The sequence below is a fragment of the Narcine bancroftii genome, chromosome 6, assembly GCF_036971445.1.
Source record: "Narcine bancroftii isolate sNarBan1 chromosome 6, sNarBan1.hap1, whole genome shotgun sequence".
Taxonomy (NCBI): Eukaryota; Metazoa; Chordata; class Chondrichthyes; order Torpediniformes; family Narcinidae; genus Narcine; species Narcine bancroftii.
This window is the reverse complement of record NC_091474.1, coordinates 214,024,902-214,039,315: the sequence shown is the minus strand read 5'-3', so window position 1 is coordinate 214,039,315 and position 14,414 is coordinate 214,024,902. Positions and strand designations below refer to the sequence as shown.

At 41.3% G+C, this 14,414-nt stretch overlaps 1 protein-coding gene across 6 annotated transcripts in view; it reads right to left on the bottom strand.

Annotated features, from left to right (window-relative positions):
* The window catches only part of cep162 (centrosomal protein 162), a 181,800-nt gene that overhangs the window by 68,221 nt on the left and 99,165 nt on the right, over window positions 1-14,414 (bottom strand). For all 6 annotated transcript variants that reach the window (XM_069887444.1, XM_069887448.1, XM_069887446.1 and 3 more), the window contains 3 exons: window positions 12,108-12,220; window positions 7,716-7,824; window positions 2,652-2,778 (listed from right to left, as the gene is read on the bottom strand). In XM_069887444.1, the coding sequence (XP_069743545.1) occupies window positions 2,652-2,778; window positions 7,716-7,824; window positions 12,108-12,220 (349 nt within the window). The remainder of the gene's footprint in view (window positions 1-2,651; window positions 2,779-7,715; window positions 7,825-12,107; window positions 12,221-14,414) is intronic.

Here is a 14,414-nt window from a genome sequence, read left to right as displayed (position 1 = left end):
GAAGCCCAGAACATTGAGCTGCCAGTTCTGCCCCTCCTGCAACCAAGTTTCACCAATGGGTACAATGTCATAATTTCACATGTCAATCCACACTCTAAGCTCATCTTCCTTTCCTACAATGTTCCTTGCATTGAAATTGATGCACTTCAGAATAGATGCTCTTCAGAAAATTTCCACCCTGTACAGCCCATTGACTTTTAATTGCGCATGTAATTTTCATATCATATTTTCCCTCCTCCACTCTGTCTGCTCTTTCTTCCTTATACACTATGCCAGTTTCCTGAGTAAATACTGATGCAAAAGAACTGTTTAAGATCTCCCCATCTTGTGAGGCTCCACATATAGAGGACCACTCTGGTCTTCTAGGGGACCAATTTTATCCCTTACTATCGTTTTACTCTTAACATACTTGCAGAAACCCTTCGGGTTTACCATCACATTTTCTGCCAGAGCAACCCCATGTCCTCTTTTTGCCTTCCTAATTTCCTTCTTAAGTATTTTGTTACATTTTCTATACTCTTCTAGTACCTTATTTGTTCTTTGTTGCCAGTTCCTGCAATACATCACTCTCTTCTTCTTAAGCAGATCCCCAATATCCCTTGAAAACCAAGGTCCATATGCCCATTAACTTTGTCTTTAATCCTGACAGGAATATCCAAACCTCTGCACTCTCAAAATTTTGCCTTCATAATGGCATTAATATGTTGGGTCTAAGAAAGAACCTCCGAGACACTCACCCCAAAGAACTTAAATTTGCTCACCCTGTCCACCTCCAAATTTGAAATCTAAACTTAATCTAAGTTTGTGGATGAAACAAAGGTTGGAGGAGTTGTGGATAGTACTGAAGGTTGTTGCAGCTTACAAAAGGATATTGAAAGGATGCAGAGTTGAGTGGAAAAGTGACAGATAAAGTTTAATCCAGATAAGTGAGAAGTGATGCATTTTATAGGGTCAAACCAGAATGCTGAGTACAGGGTTAATGGTCGGATACTTAACAGTATAAAGAAACAGAAGGACCTTGGGGGCCAAATCCATACATCTCTTAATGTGGCCATGCAGGTTGAAAGGATAATTAAGAAGGCCAATGAGACGTTTGGCTTCATTAAAAAGGGATTAAATTCAAGAGTCAAGAGATCATGTTGCAACTTTCCAAATCTCTGGTGAGACCACACTTACTGTGTTCACTTAGGATCACTTAAGGATGTGGAAGCTATAGAGAGGGTACAGAGGAGATTTACCTGGATTGGAAAATAGACTTATGAGATAAGGTTAGCAAAGCTGGGTCTTTTCTCTTTGGAGTGAAGAATGATGAAAGAAGACTTCATAGTCGACTATAAGATTCTGAGAGCCATAGATAGGGTGGTCTTTTACCAAGGGCAGGAATACCAAACACCAAATACCAAACATCTCGACAAAGTGAAGGGAGGAAAGTTTAGGAGAGTCATCAGGGATAAGTTTTTTTTAAATACACAGAGAGTTGTGGGGGTCTGGAATACCTTGCCAGGGATAGTGATGGAGATTGAAACATTAAGGGCATTTAAGAGACTCTTAGACAGGCACATGGATTTAAAAAAAAACAGAGGGTTTAGTATTTTTATTTGGCATGAATATATAGGTTGGCACAGCATCAAAGGGCCGAAGGGCCTGTGCTGTGCTATTGTTCTATGTTCTCATTTCAGCAGTCAACAGCCTGAGATGTTCACCAATTTTTTTCTGCAGATGCTGTCTGATCTGACGTGCATTTCCAGCAATTTCCCCTTTTACTGCTTAGAATTCTGTTTTGGAATTATATTTTCATAAGGTATTACAGGATATATTTTAATATTAATACTACATAAATGCAAAGGAAACCAATGTAAAATTATTTGGTCTGCTCTCAATTTTCAAGCAAGTTTATGATCATTGCTCCAGAAAATAAAAAGGGTGCAAAGAACATACTGACAGGGGAAACAGGTACTTAGTGACAAATAACTCGTCAGGGATTCAGCCATTTTGAAGGGAAATATCTGAAGGAGATACTCAGAAAGCCTTAAATAAAGTGTGTGCGATTTTTAAAATACAGACAAGCAATCTGTCATATTACTTCCATGGTTGAAGGGAAAATTGAAATTCTACTCCGTTATCTACCCTAGGATGGGAATGCCAAGAGAACTGATGGAAATTCAGTGGGTGGATAGAAATTGCAAAGCTTGGGTAACACATTTCCCCAGATATTAGGAATGGAGAATTTAGACTGAATTGAGCATTCATCTGGAATAGATTTTCCAAGCCTTATGAACACAGTGGTTAAAACGAAATCAAAAATATAAGTAATTTATCACCAAATACAAGAACAGATTACCAATGGGAGAACAAAAAGTAATATTCTAATTTTTTAAACTGGAGAATTGTACTTTAGGAACTAAGGGCTAATTATTCCAGAAGATTAAGCCAGGTAGATTAAAGTTCAAAATACTATTGGCTAAGTCATTTCCAAGGTAGATTTGAACAATATTATATTATCATAAAATTGGGGAGCCTTTATATTAAAACAATATGATACAAAACTACTGGTTTCGCATCTTAAGGCAAAATAATTACAATTCAAGTCCACAAACAGCTGTGTCTCCATTATTAATCTTGAAAAATTGTACATACAATTAATAACCTACCCAAGGTATTGATAAGTTGTACTTTAGCCATATTACATTCTTTCTTCATTTTTTCCAGATCCACTTCTAATGCTTGCTTTTCTTGTTTAAGTTTTTTAATCTCTTCTATATGTTTAACCTCTTCTTTCTAAAAGATGAGAAAAGAGAAAGTGCACAGATAGAGCATCAAACTTCCATTCAGAAGACTTATAATATCTTTGCAAATGCTATTGGAGGATATAATTTACAGAATTTCATTCTGATGTATAGGAAAGGTAAACAAAAAGAGTATCCTGCCAAACAAAAACTATCCACTGACATATTACAGGACAAAACTGGTTGTCAATAAGTTCTCTGCAGCATAAACTCTGTTATACATCTTCTCACTGATATAGCACTAGGTTGTGAAGGAGCAATTTAATCCTAGGGAAAATATATCACATGCTTTCAATACCAAAAATGAAATTCCAGAAATGTAAAAAAAGTGACAAATGAGATTTGACATTAGGTAACAAAATGTCTTTCATCAGGGTTTAGGAGGAACAGATACTCCCAAATTAAAATAAAAATAGAATATATTTATGAAAGAGATTGAGTGATTCAAATAAAAAAAAACCAACAAGGTGTATTTTATGTCATGCTGTAACCATCAATGAATAGTAAATTATGAATGGGTGATGGGAAAATTGAAACAAAAGAATAAACTCAAGTTTATTTTGGTTTGCATTTAAACACAAAATGATGTGGTAAATCAAAACACAAATATACAACTTTAAAATTAACCACTATTTAAAAAAACATATTTCAGAGGAGAGGAGCAAAAGAACAAGTGTGTTAAAATAATTTTCTGATGCCCTCTATTATGAACGTTGCTTAACAGTGAATTTAAGTAGGGTCAATAAGCAAGTACTCACCATTTGACCTTCCAGTTTGCCAGTTCAGACCACTAAAGACAAACTTCATGAACCTTTGGCTCATCTCAATATGAAAATACACATCTCACAGAATTATAATTTTTCCTCAATTTTTGTTGATTATTTTACTGTAATCATTCAGAACAGTTCTTATTGTACTATAAAACATTTGCTAGCAGATAAAAATATGAAATGATACAACCACTAGCCTACTGCAGAGGGCAATCTCTGTACCTGCAGGAAGACCACCTAAGGGCTGACTCCATCTGGCCGGCTGTCAATCAGCCAACCCGCATATAAGCCTGAGCCAGCCCCTTCTGAGCCAGTCACTTTGGAGTTACCACAGCTGAAACTGGTGTGTACAGACTTTTAGCAGAATAAAGCCTGTAGTACTGTTTTTTTGTGTCTGCTTGCTACTACCACAGTGTGTCACAATTTATTCTACTAAAATTTGAAAATGACCATGGAAAAGTTCCTGATGATCAGGTGTTTGGAGATCGACTCTCAGCACCCGGAGGCCCAGGCATGCTTTGAATCTGGAGGCAAGCCGTCAAGGCGGTCATCCAAATGCAGACAGAGGTCATCAACACAAACCAGAAGCAACTCATGGTACTCCACATGAAGTTGGGCCCCGAGCTTCCAGGCCATCAAAGACTGTACCGATAATAGCTGTCCTGGAGGCCATGTACAAGCCCCTGATGATTGTGGTCTACACCAGGAACCTGCTGAGCATCAGGACTCAGCAGCCAAGTGAGATGGTAGATGCCTACCTGGGGGACATGCAGGAGCTGGCCCACCCATGCCTGGCTGAGATCGGGGTGACTGAAAGGGAAGTGGATCGGCTGATCAGAGATGCCTGCGTGTGAAGACTGCGATCGAGGAGCACCTGGCAGAAACTGCTGGAGGTCAACATCGCTTCTCTCACTAGAACTGTGGAGGTGGTCTGCTCTCTGGAGGCTGCAGCCCTCCATACTGAAGCCTTCGAACCCCGACTCCCCCAGCACTCAGTATGGCTGACCCAGACGACTGCTGTAGCCCAGGGACCCCACATGGAGGAGACCATCGCTGCCACCAGCACCCCGCATCCTTGTAAGTACACCCTGAGTGCCACTATCTTCTCCCAAGCGTCTTCCACCAGGACCGCTGACGTCAACACCGCCCACACAGAAAACGTCACTTCCGCCGGTGCGGGCTACTCAGGCGACAGGGAGGTCAAGCCATGCTGACACCATGCACGCCTGCCCGCCGCGATCTTGGGCCAGTCAGGGCCCAACGACATCGCAACAGGACTGCCTTCCAGATCACCCAGGACAGGATGACGTGGTCAACACGGGAGCCAACCAGATCACCCAACCGACGCACCCCATGCCTGTAGAGGCAGTCACCAGCCACCACTCGCCTCACCTATCGGGGAGCAGTGACTAAGACCCCGAGATGGTCGGGCACTCAATGATGAACATCGCTGTAATGAAATGCCTGTTCGATAGCGGTAGTACTGAGAGCTTCATACACCCGAAAGTGGCTCGGACATTAAGACTCCAAATCTTCCCCACAAACTTTGCCATAGCTTTTGCAGCCCATAACTGCCCTCATATACTGCTCGGTCGATCTGACTGCGGGGTGGGGGGGGGGAAACGGGAGAACATACAATGGGTTCAGGCTCCTGGTCATGCCCAAACTCTGTGCCCCAGTCCCCTTGGGGCTAGACCTACAAAGCGCCACCTACAAAGCATTACCCTTGCTTTCGGCAGGCCCCTCCCCCCGCTCACGCTCCACAGCATGCAATATGACCACCCCCAGCCCACCTGCGGCCTCTCCACACTATGGATCACCCCCCCCCACCCCCTCCCTCTTCAACTACCTTATGCCAGACTGCAAGCCAATAGTGGCCAGGAGCAGGTGCTATTGCATGGCTGACTGGGCCATCGTCAAGACAGGGATAAAACAGCTTCTGGCAGAGGTATCATGGAGCCCAGCACTAGTCCCTGGAAAGCCCAAGTCCTGGAGGTAAGGCCTGTACCACTTCACTGTCCAAGAGGTCCAGACCATGACTGAGTCATGCAGGGTCTGAGTGGAGTGCAAACCTCGTTTCTTCCGCCCACCTCAGGCCCACATTGTCAAGGCCACGCAGTCCTTCAAGCGACTCGGTATTGACTTCAAGGGCCCCCTGCCTTCCACGAACAAGAACATCTACTTCCTCAGGGTTATAGACAAGTACTCCTATTTTCCCTTTGCTATACCTTGCCCTGACATCTCCATGGCCACCGTTATCAGGGCTCTGATGCAGATCTTCACCATGTTCAGCTACCCGGCATTCATCCAGTGACCAGGGGTCCAGCTTCATGAGTGAAGAAATGTGCCAGCACCAGGTGACGCGAGGCAACGCAACTAGTTGCACGACTAATTATAACCTGAGGGGCAACAGGCAGGTGAAGCACGAAAACAGTGATCTGGAAGGCAGCCCTCCTGGCCCTTAGGTCCAAAGGCTGGTCCGTGGACTACTGGCAAGAAGCACTCCCCAAGGCGCTCCATGCCATTAGGTCACTCTTGTGCACAGCTACAAATCAGATCCCTCACAAATGCCTGTTTTCATTCACCAGGAAATTGGCGACTGGAATCTCTCTCCCAGTGTGGCAAACACGTATGGGCCCAGAAGGCTGACCCTCTGGTCGAGCAGGTGCTCCTCCTTCACGCCAACCATAACTACACCTATATCAGGTACCCCCCAGTGGATGTGAGGTCACCATCTCAACGAAGGATCTGGCACCAGCAAGGGCACCATCACTACCACCCCAACACCACGTTGATCCGACGCAATTTCCCCACCATGGACATCCTTGGCCCACCCAGGTCCTGGGGGCCAAACCACTCCCCTGACCTCTCCACCAACTCCCTTTCTTGCTGATCGATCCATGCCGACCCAGCCACACTACCATAGACCAGGAATCAAGCTTTCGATGGTCACAGAGACCTCAACAGCCGCTGGACCATCTAAACCTGTAAATAATCTGTAAATACTGCCCAGCACCGTTACTCACCTCACAAGGACAATTTTAAGAAAAGGGTGAATGTGGTGACCACTAGGCTACTGCAGGGGGTGATCTCTGTACCTGCAGGAAGACCACCATGGGCTGACTCCACCTGGCCGGCTGTCAATCAGCCTGTATATAAGCCTGAGCCGGCTTCTCTGAGCCAGTCACTTGGGAGCCACCACAGCTGAAACTGGTGCGTACAGACTTTTAGCAGAATAAAGCCTGTCGTACAATCTTTTGTGTTTTGTGTCTGCTTGCTACCACAGTGCGTCACATTCACTGTGAAAGAAAAAAATGGACATTTTGTCCAATTTTTGTTCATTTTACATTGCAAAATATTAAAATGAAATAAAAGTGATAAATAAGTTTTTGAAAATCTCAAAGAACAAGTGCAAATTAACTTTTCATGAAAAGAAAGTTGCCAGAGCTTGAGGAACCGAGCTACAGGGAAGGATTAAGTAGGTCAGGAGTTTATTTCTTGAAGTGGAGAAGAACGAAGGAAGATTTGATAGAAGTATACAAAATTATGAGGGGTATAGATGGCTTTTTCTACTGAGGTTCGGTAAGACAAGCAAGAGACGACATTGGTGAAAGGTGAAAGCTGAGATATTTAGGGGAAACATTATGGAAAACTTCAGGCAGAGAGTGGTGAAAGAACAGTGAAGTGGTGAATGTGGGCTTGATTTTGATATTTAAAAAATGTGGATGGGCAGTGTATGGAGGCCTATGCTTTGGGTGCAGGTCAATGGGTCTATGTAGAATAATAGTCCGGCTCAGACTAGATGGGCCGAAAGGTCTATTTCTGTATTATTCTATGATTCATCTACCTTTGGATGATAGAAATTTGAAAAAAGATTTGAGCTCAACTTTGGTTAAAGGATATTTTGGCATTTCTATCACCTAATGTATGTCTAGTGGCTTGAACATCATCTATTTGAATGATTAGGAAGGGATATTCCCTCCGTTTAGCAACTTCAAAATGTGTCTTTACCACGACACTGGTGTTCAGCTGCCCACGGAGATACAGGGCTAGGAACACAATGGCCTATTGAACTACTGTGATTTGTTCCGAAGATATTGCGGTAAAAGTACAACGTGAATGACACAAGATTACTTCATGTAATTTGGATGTTACCCACCTGTGTTCCTTGCAGCTGTAAAAGCAAGTCAGCAATATTCTGATTTTTAATTTGTTCAGGTAACTGTTCAACATGGATTGATGCTTGTTTAATATTCTTCAACTGTTCCCTAATGGAAAAAAAAACAAATTAAAGAAAATGGATTCTTTAGACTTGTTTAAAAGTTTGCTCATCACTGTTCACCTATCTTGTGACTGTTTAAGTACACTAAGGTGATGCAGAAAAGGTTGGAATCTACCAGTATAGAAACCTGTTGCATTAAATCCTTGTATGAATATTGATATTCCATGACAATAGAGAGGAATGTGCAGTGATTTGCTTACTGATCTAATAATGAACAAAAAGGCATATTAAACAACTGAACTGGAGAAATAAAAAGTTCAAATGCATAATATTTCAAAATGATACCAAAATCTTTTAAATACCACCAAGTCTTGCAAACTTGGATTGAATCCAAATCTGGTCTCTCATTAATGTAGTTAATAAATAACTTTGAAATTGTGCAGTATTTTTCAGTTGTATGAACCAGAGATGACCAATGAATGCTAGTCCTTTTTTAGTCATTAGCAAGATCTGGGTATTGCTGGCAAGGCCACCATTGCTAATTCCCCTTGAGAAGACAATGGTGTGCTCTCTTCTTGAACTGCTGTAGTCCTTCTGGTGTTACCAGAGAGGGAATTCCAAGAATTAGGCAACAATGACAAAGAATTGGCAATGTATTTCTTAGTCAGGGACACCCCCCCCACGTATCCTTTCCTGTTGCTCTCTCTCTCTCCTTTTCCTTCCAACACCTTTACATTAGCACTTCATTCACAGAGAACTCCCCTCCCCTTATCAATTCTCATCTTTCCTCTCTCCTGGCCTCCATATCAAATTATCACTTTTATCTGTTGGTCTGCTCTTCGCCCCTGCCATTTATTTTATTCAGATATTGCCTGCTTTTACCATTCCTTGAAGAAGGGCTACAGCCCAAAACATAGGTAACATATCTTTACCTCCTATGGACGCTCTGAGACCTGCTGAGTTCCTCCAGCTTATCTGCATTTTTACTACAATTTCAGCATTTACAGACTTTCTGTTTCACATTATTGTATTGTAACAGAATTGTGTTAATCTTTAATTTAATGTTAAACTATATTTCTCATATATAAAGATGTATTAGTAAAGTAAATTATAAAGTTAAAAAATAGTATATGTATTATTAGTAAGTTAGTTTGGGCTGGTACAGGTCACACACAGTTCACGGCATATTTACAAAGAATCATTGTTTTCAGAGAAGAGAGTTCATTTTCAGAGTCAAAGTGTCTTGGAAAGCCTAATGGATTTGAAGGGGTTTTTTAATTATTCAAGAACAATGGAGTGTTTGCTTTTTATTAAAAACGGATGCCAATTGTTTTTAAAATAAAATCACTTAAGGACACTTGAGCAAGAGAAATTAAACTCAGAGCCACGAGTGATATACTTAAGCCTTTGAAACAGAAGTGAGGCAATCTTTCGGAGCCGTGTCGTCTTTAAGACAGATGTATGAAGATCACATGGTTTACAAGAAACTGGGGTTGACAACTGCTTAAAATTCCAATAATTGTCAGATAATTTGGAGAAATATATTATCGAATTCAGACATTTTTTTTGTTCAGTTCAGTTTAGAGAGTACAGAAGTCTAAACCCTGTGACCGATTATGAGGCCATGTACAAGCCCCCGATGAACATGGTCTATGCCAGGTACCCGCTGAGCATCAGGACTCAGCAGCCAGGTGAGACAGCAGATGCCTACCTGGGGGACATGAAGGAGCTGGCCCACCCATGCCTGGCTGAGACCGGGATGACTGAAAGGGAGGTGGATCGGCTGATCAGAGATGCCTGCGTGTGATGACTGCGATCGAGGAGCGCACGGCAGAAACTGCTGGAGGTCAACATTGCTTCACTCACTAGAACTGTGGAGGTGGTCCGCTCTCTGGAGGCTGCAGCCCTCCATACTGAAGCCTTCGAACCCCAACTCCCCCAGCACTCAGTATGGCCGACCCAGACGACTGCTGTAGCCCAGGGACCACACGTAGAGGAGACCATCGCTGCCACCGGCACCCCGCATCCCTGTAAGTACTGGGTCAGACAGATGGCCTGAAACTTGATCTGCTCTTGATGCGGTCAGAAAGGCCACTATGCCTCTCCAGTGTGCCTCTCCAGACCCGCTGGGAACGCGATGGCCCTCTGCGATCAACTAGTAACCCCCCTGGACATCGCCAGGAACAAAGTCCTGCCTCGCCATTTCCAGCCGTTCCATCGACAGGGTTTGAAACCTTATGAAAGATAGGATTGAGTTACAGACCAAGATTGGTGCTGTTATGTGTGTTACTCATGGAAAAGGGAGGAAACACAGAATCAGTTGCTTTTGAAATAAGGAAATCCACTTCACTGACTCTTTGGAAAAGACAGAATTCTACTGGGTCTATCTATTTTTGTATGGCCACTTCGTTTAATCCTTTTATGGGTTTATGAATTAATCGTGAAAGAAAATAACCACATTTACTCTCTCTTTGAAAAGAGGGCAGAATAGTGAGTAAAGAGGCTTGAAGATATGATGTTTAAAAGTGCTTCGTAATTATTTCTGAACTGAGAATTTAAGACCTTCAAGCAAGACTAAAATGATGCTGAAGTTTTAAAAATTAGACTTTTCAGAGTGGAACTTTATTACACACACACACACAAACACACACACACACACACACTTGCAACTTAGATTTGTGTATAGTGGGGTTAAATTTAGAGTTAAGTTTAGAGATAAGTAAGAAATGTTATGTTATTAATAGTTTAATTAAAAAAAATATTATTTTGAATTTACCATTGTTTGGTGAATTTTCCATTGCTGTTTCTGTGTTAGTGCTAACAAAGTCCCTTTAGTCCCAAAAATAATTGAAAGGATTGTTAGTTCGTAAGAGTATTATACTTCTAATTTATGACTTATATATAGTTTAACAGCTTTGACTATAAAATACTCATCAAATAGAGTATCTGTGATTAGACTAGTTGAGTTTCTGGTTGGCAGTGATCTTCAATACAGTGAATTGAGAGTGGTAATGCCAGTGAAGGCTGTGGGTATGTGGTCAGACTTTCCGATGGAAGCAAACGTCACTAGTCACTTAACAATCCATTATTGAATGTTCTGCACGTCTTGCTGCATTTCTAACAGTTGCTGAGGATCCGTGAATGAAACTGAACGTTGTGCAATCAACGGCAAACATCTCCACCTCTGACTTCATCATGGAGGGAAGGTTATCATTGAAGCCACTGAAGACCATTGAGCCTAGGACACTGCTCCTGACGAACCCAGGCTGTGATGTTGTGGGATGGGATGATGAACATCTGCAGTCTGACAACTGCAGCTATTTTCCTTTATGGAAGATATGATTTCAACCACTGGAGGTTTTTTTTCTTTCCTCCTTTGAGGATCATTTGATTTCAGCTTTACCAAGAAAACTACATGGCCACACACACACTTGAGTAGACACTGACTGAATTCAAGAGCAGTTATTACCACTTCAGTTCTTTAGTCTGTGTTTGGACCAAGTGCACAAAGAGGTCTGCACCCCTAGTGATCTGAGCGAAGTCAGGACCACTAGGATCTTTATGCATCTTGATTTGGCTTTTCTTCCCCCCGCCCCCACCCCCTTGTGATACAACCTCATAATTCAATTATCCTGATAAGGCAATGTCAACTCCCAGCAAATCACATTAACATCTCAACTTTTCTTAACCATAACAAAAGGGCAAGATTTGCTTTGTGCTTTTTCTCTTCACCCAAGTTTAGCCAAATGCAACCTTTGCAATATGATAGCCACAATGAGGAAGTCAGCTGGGCAACAGACTGGCAAGAGAACTAGGGATTGTTGTGATATAGTAATGTGATGGGATGAGATGGGGTTAGATGACACTGTGGGGTGGAAAATGGGGGGTGATTAGTTGGGAGAATGATTATAATGGACTTGAATATATTATCAGTGAGGGATGGAAGGGGGGGGGGTTCATGACAATGGCGCACACAATCCTTGATAGATTCTTTGATCTATCTTTTTCAAATAACTGGCAGAGGCTGGAAACTGTTTACAAGCTTTAGCCCCACTAACCATCTACATACAAAATAGCTTCAAGCAAATGATGTCAAAATAAGGACTGCATGCCAATTGCTAGAGGGATGCTGAACCTAGAACATAAATATGAAGCTGCACTTGAATGCATTCAGTATTAATTATGTTTAGCATTCATATTTTTCATAAAATTCTATGGCATTGTGCAAATAAAGGGCTGTAATCTTTGAGAGCATTTATTTGGCTATAGTAAATTATGAAATGTGATATCAATCTGCAATTGTATTTTACAAAACATTTAAAATCTTACTTTAGTTGTCGTACTTCTGATACCAAGTGGCAAGATTCTGTGAGCATTTTCTCTTCATTTCTTTTATTAACCATCTGAAGCTCTTTCACCTGTGTGTAAAGTCTTTCATTTTCCTGAAACATTAAATATTTTTAAATGAGCCAGCAAACAACATCTTTAATAGTAGTATACAGATCCACCCCCCCAAAAAAAACCAATTGAACTGTTAGTCATCAATAAAAATAAATGCACATAAAAGTCAAAGCAAAATACTAAAGATGTTGGAAATCATAAAAATAGAAGATTCTGAAAACAATCAGAAGGTCAGACAGAAAGAGTGGAAAGATAAAAGCAAAGCTAACATTTCTGACTGGTGGCATTCTATCAGAAGATAATAGAGATGAAAAACTCCGAAAGCAACGATGGAAGTAGGACAAGATATAATAAGAAAGAAAGCCAGTAATCTGGGAAAGAGTAAGAGATGGTGGATGGCAAGAGATGATTAAAAAAAAAACAAGATTACAGCAGGAAAGAAGGAATGAAAGTCTAGCAATAAAAGAAATGCCTTCCATACCTCACTGTAGAAGATCGTTAACAGTGGTAGTCATGTTTAATCAATCTTGGAGAGTTTTTTGAGGAGGTTACCAGGAAAGTTGGTGAAGGAAAGGCTGTGGATATTGTCTACATGGCCTTTGACAAGGTCCCACATGGGAGGTTAGTCAGGAAGGTTCAGGTGCCAAGTATTCATGGTGAAATAGTGAACTGGATTTGACAATGGCTGGACGGGAGAATCCAGAGAGTAGTGATGGATGATTGCTTCTCAGACTGGAGGCCTGTGACTAGTGGCGTGATGTGCCTCAGGAATCAGTGCTGGGACCATTGTGGTTTGTCATCTATATCAATGATCTGGTAAATTAGATCAGCAAGTTTGAAGATGAAATTAAGATTGGAAGCGTTGTGGAGAACAAAGTTTTCAAAGCTTGCAGAGGGATGTGGACCAGCTGGAAAAAATGGGCTGAAAAAAGGCAGATGAAATTTAATGCAGACAAGTGTGAGGTGTTGAATCAAGAAAGGACATACACAGTAATTGATAGGGTACTGAAGAGTGTGGGAGAACAAAGGGATCTGAGAATAATTCCCTGAAAGTAGCATCACAGGCAGATAGGGCTGTAAAGAAAGCTTTTGGTATATTTGATGAAGGGCTCACGTCTGAAACATCAGTTATGTATTTTTACCTTTGCTATATAAAGGACTTGCTGAGTTTCTCCAGGTTTGTGTTTTTATTTGAACCATGTTTTCTGTAGATTATTGGCCTTCATATATCAAAGTATTGAGTCCAGGAGTTGGGATATTATGGTAAGTTGTACAAGATGTTGGTGAGGCAAAATTCGGAGTATTGTGTGCAGTTTTGGTCACTTATCTACAGGAAAGATATCAATAAAACAGAAAGAGTGAAGAGAACTAGGATGTTGCCTGGACTTCAGGAATTGAGTTACAGGGAAAGGTTAAACAGGTTAGGACTTTATTCCCTGGAGTGCAGAAGAAGGAGGGGAAATTTGATAGAGGAATTTAAAATTATGAGGGGATTGTTATAGGTTTCTGTTATTTTATATTTTTATTATATGTTTTAGAAAATTACTTTGTGGGTGGAACAGGGAAACACTCAGGACACCATTTTGAAACAGATGCAGAAGTTCCTTCAAGCAGAAACTGTAAAAAGCCTTATTATCGTTCCACTGAAAACCTGAAACAATGGAATGTTTGCTAAGCGAGACATCTATTCAAACAAAAAGGTCATTTGCTAGACGAGTCATGCTTTTGGGAAAATTAAACCTAAAAACCATGTATTGCTCAAGCAAGTCATGTGATCAAGGACATTTTTTTTTAAAAGAGCCTTTAGTATCAAACCAAATTGATCTGAAGACAGAAATGCAGTGACATTCTGTGAGATGGACATTGCTGTTGTGTTCTCCTTGCCAGGGGGAAAACAATCATTTGCTGTGGCGATTCTAATGGTCACTCGTGACTGACCCACATCTTGGAAAAGAACGCAAGATCATTCTTGCATTTTGATCATGACTATTTTGATGGTTATTTCATCTAAAACCCTTGTGTGAAAGCATCATGGAGGTCACAAGCTTCATAACCCTTATGCAAGAAAGGGGGATGTTGTGTCACATCATTCGTATGAAGAAACATTTCTCTGAAAGCAACCCGACAGGAATTTGAGTTTTGAGAAGTCTGAGGACTTGGTGTCTCAACTACATAATTACTTCTGAACAATAGTTTTAAAAGTTCTGATTTCTAAGACTGAATTTGACTTTTCAT